This window comes from Sphaeroforma arctica (genome assembly GCF_001186125.1).
Source record: "Sphaeroforma arctica JP610 unplaced genomic scaffold supercont1.7537, whole genome shotgun sequence".
NCBI lineage: Eukaryota > Ichthyosporea > Ichthyophonida > Sphaeroforma > Sphaeroforma arctica.
Genome location: NW_014033021.1, coordinates 1 through 1404, shown reverse-complemented (window position 1 = coordinate 1404; position 1404 = coordinate 1). Strand labels below are relative to the sequence as shown.

General features: G+C 43.6%; 1 protein-coding gene across 1 annotated transcript; it reads right to left on the bottom strand.

Moving 5' to 3' along the window:
- Nucleotides 1–1069: 1069 nt before the first annotated feature.
- On the bottom strand, nt 1070–1303 carry SARC_16183 (hypothetical protein; the record flags this gene model as incomplete). Its single annotated transcript, XM_014289707.1, has 1 exon — nt 1070–1303. A coding segment is annotated over one exon (234 nt), but the record flags the coding sequence as incomplete, so codon positions are not given.
- Nucleotides 1304–1404: the final 101 nt, after the last annotated feature.

Below are 1404 nucleotides of genomic sequence, written 5' to 3'. Positions count from 1 at the left end.
TAATATAATATATATATATACGTAGTGTGTGTGTGTGTGTGTGTGTGTGTTNTAGTAGTATATATATATATATATATATATATATATATATATATATATATGTGTGTGTGTGTGTGTGTGTGTGTGTGTGTGTGTGTGTGTGTGTGTAAATATGTACGCATGGCATCGGCGCTTGTTCCTAGCATCTCCTACATATAATTGCATATCAGATTGCCAGATAATTGCAGTAGCACCAAAAGTTTATAAATACCTGATGAGTTTCATGTGATGTACATAAATACTATACATACAACGATACGTAAATATAGCTACAATGCTTACTTCTGCAAACACAAACCAGTCTATTCCTACGACACTTCTCCTAATATATACATACAATACAATGTACCTACCCCTTTGTCTGTGAGAGACGCAACAACAGTGGGACCATTGTACCCACCCAGTTTAGTCTTGAGTCCTGTGTAGGATATCCCGTCGCTGGTGCTGTCGTACAGTTTCTCCCACATGTGCAGATGTGCCTCCGACGCATCGTCAGCGGTAGTATCACGAGTACCTGATGCCTGTAGTTGCGAATAGTATGCTCAGGTATTACAAACGGATACACCCGACTGCATCCCGTACACACCACATACACCGCACTGTGATCACCCCAGTCATACAGTACACAGTACACGCAACTTAACTGGGGCACGTTGGCGTGTGCTGACATCTCAATCCGCATACCGTTGCGGTAGTTCACAGGGGAGCAATCGAGCACAGAGATACGATACACGCGCCAGGGTAAACAAAACAACGTCTGTCTAGTACATGACACAGATCACACACTTCTACCACATACACACATGGGGTGCCACACAGCAACCTGAGCATCACCGGAGAATGAACACGTCGTCTGGCCGAGAACTCAACTCGCCTGTCACTAACGTATGCTTAGAGCTTAGAAAGAGGCAGCCTAATGCAATGTTCTATACTTCTATGCCAGACCACACGCGCATGTTTGCGTCTAAATAGAGCACATTGACCACACCCTTCGTGTACCACATACACACATGCTACGCCATATACGTACCTGAGCTTGGGCACGTTGTCGTGCTGACATCTCAATCCTTTTATCGCTGAGATATACCGCAGGTAGCACCAGAGCCAACGCCCACAAATTCGACCGATTAAGTATGCACGACTCTGACTCTAACACCGGCACCTTGATGGACAGGGGTTGGGGAAGTGGCAAGGAGTTCGCACCTTCGTAGTATGCCGAGATAGAGGTGGTAAGATGTAAGTAACCACATACACGCACATGCATATATGCATACAGACATACATACATAAATTTATATATATATGTATATATATATATGTATATATATGTTTGTGTGTATGTGTGTGTGTGTGTGTGTGTGTACA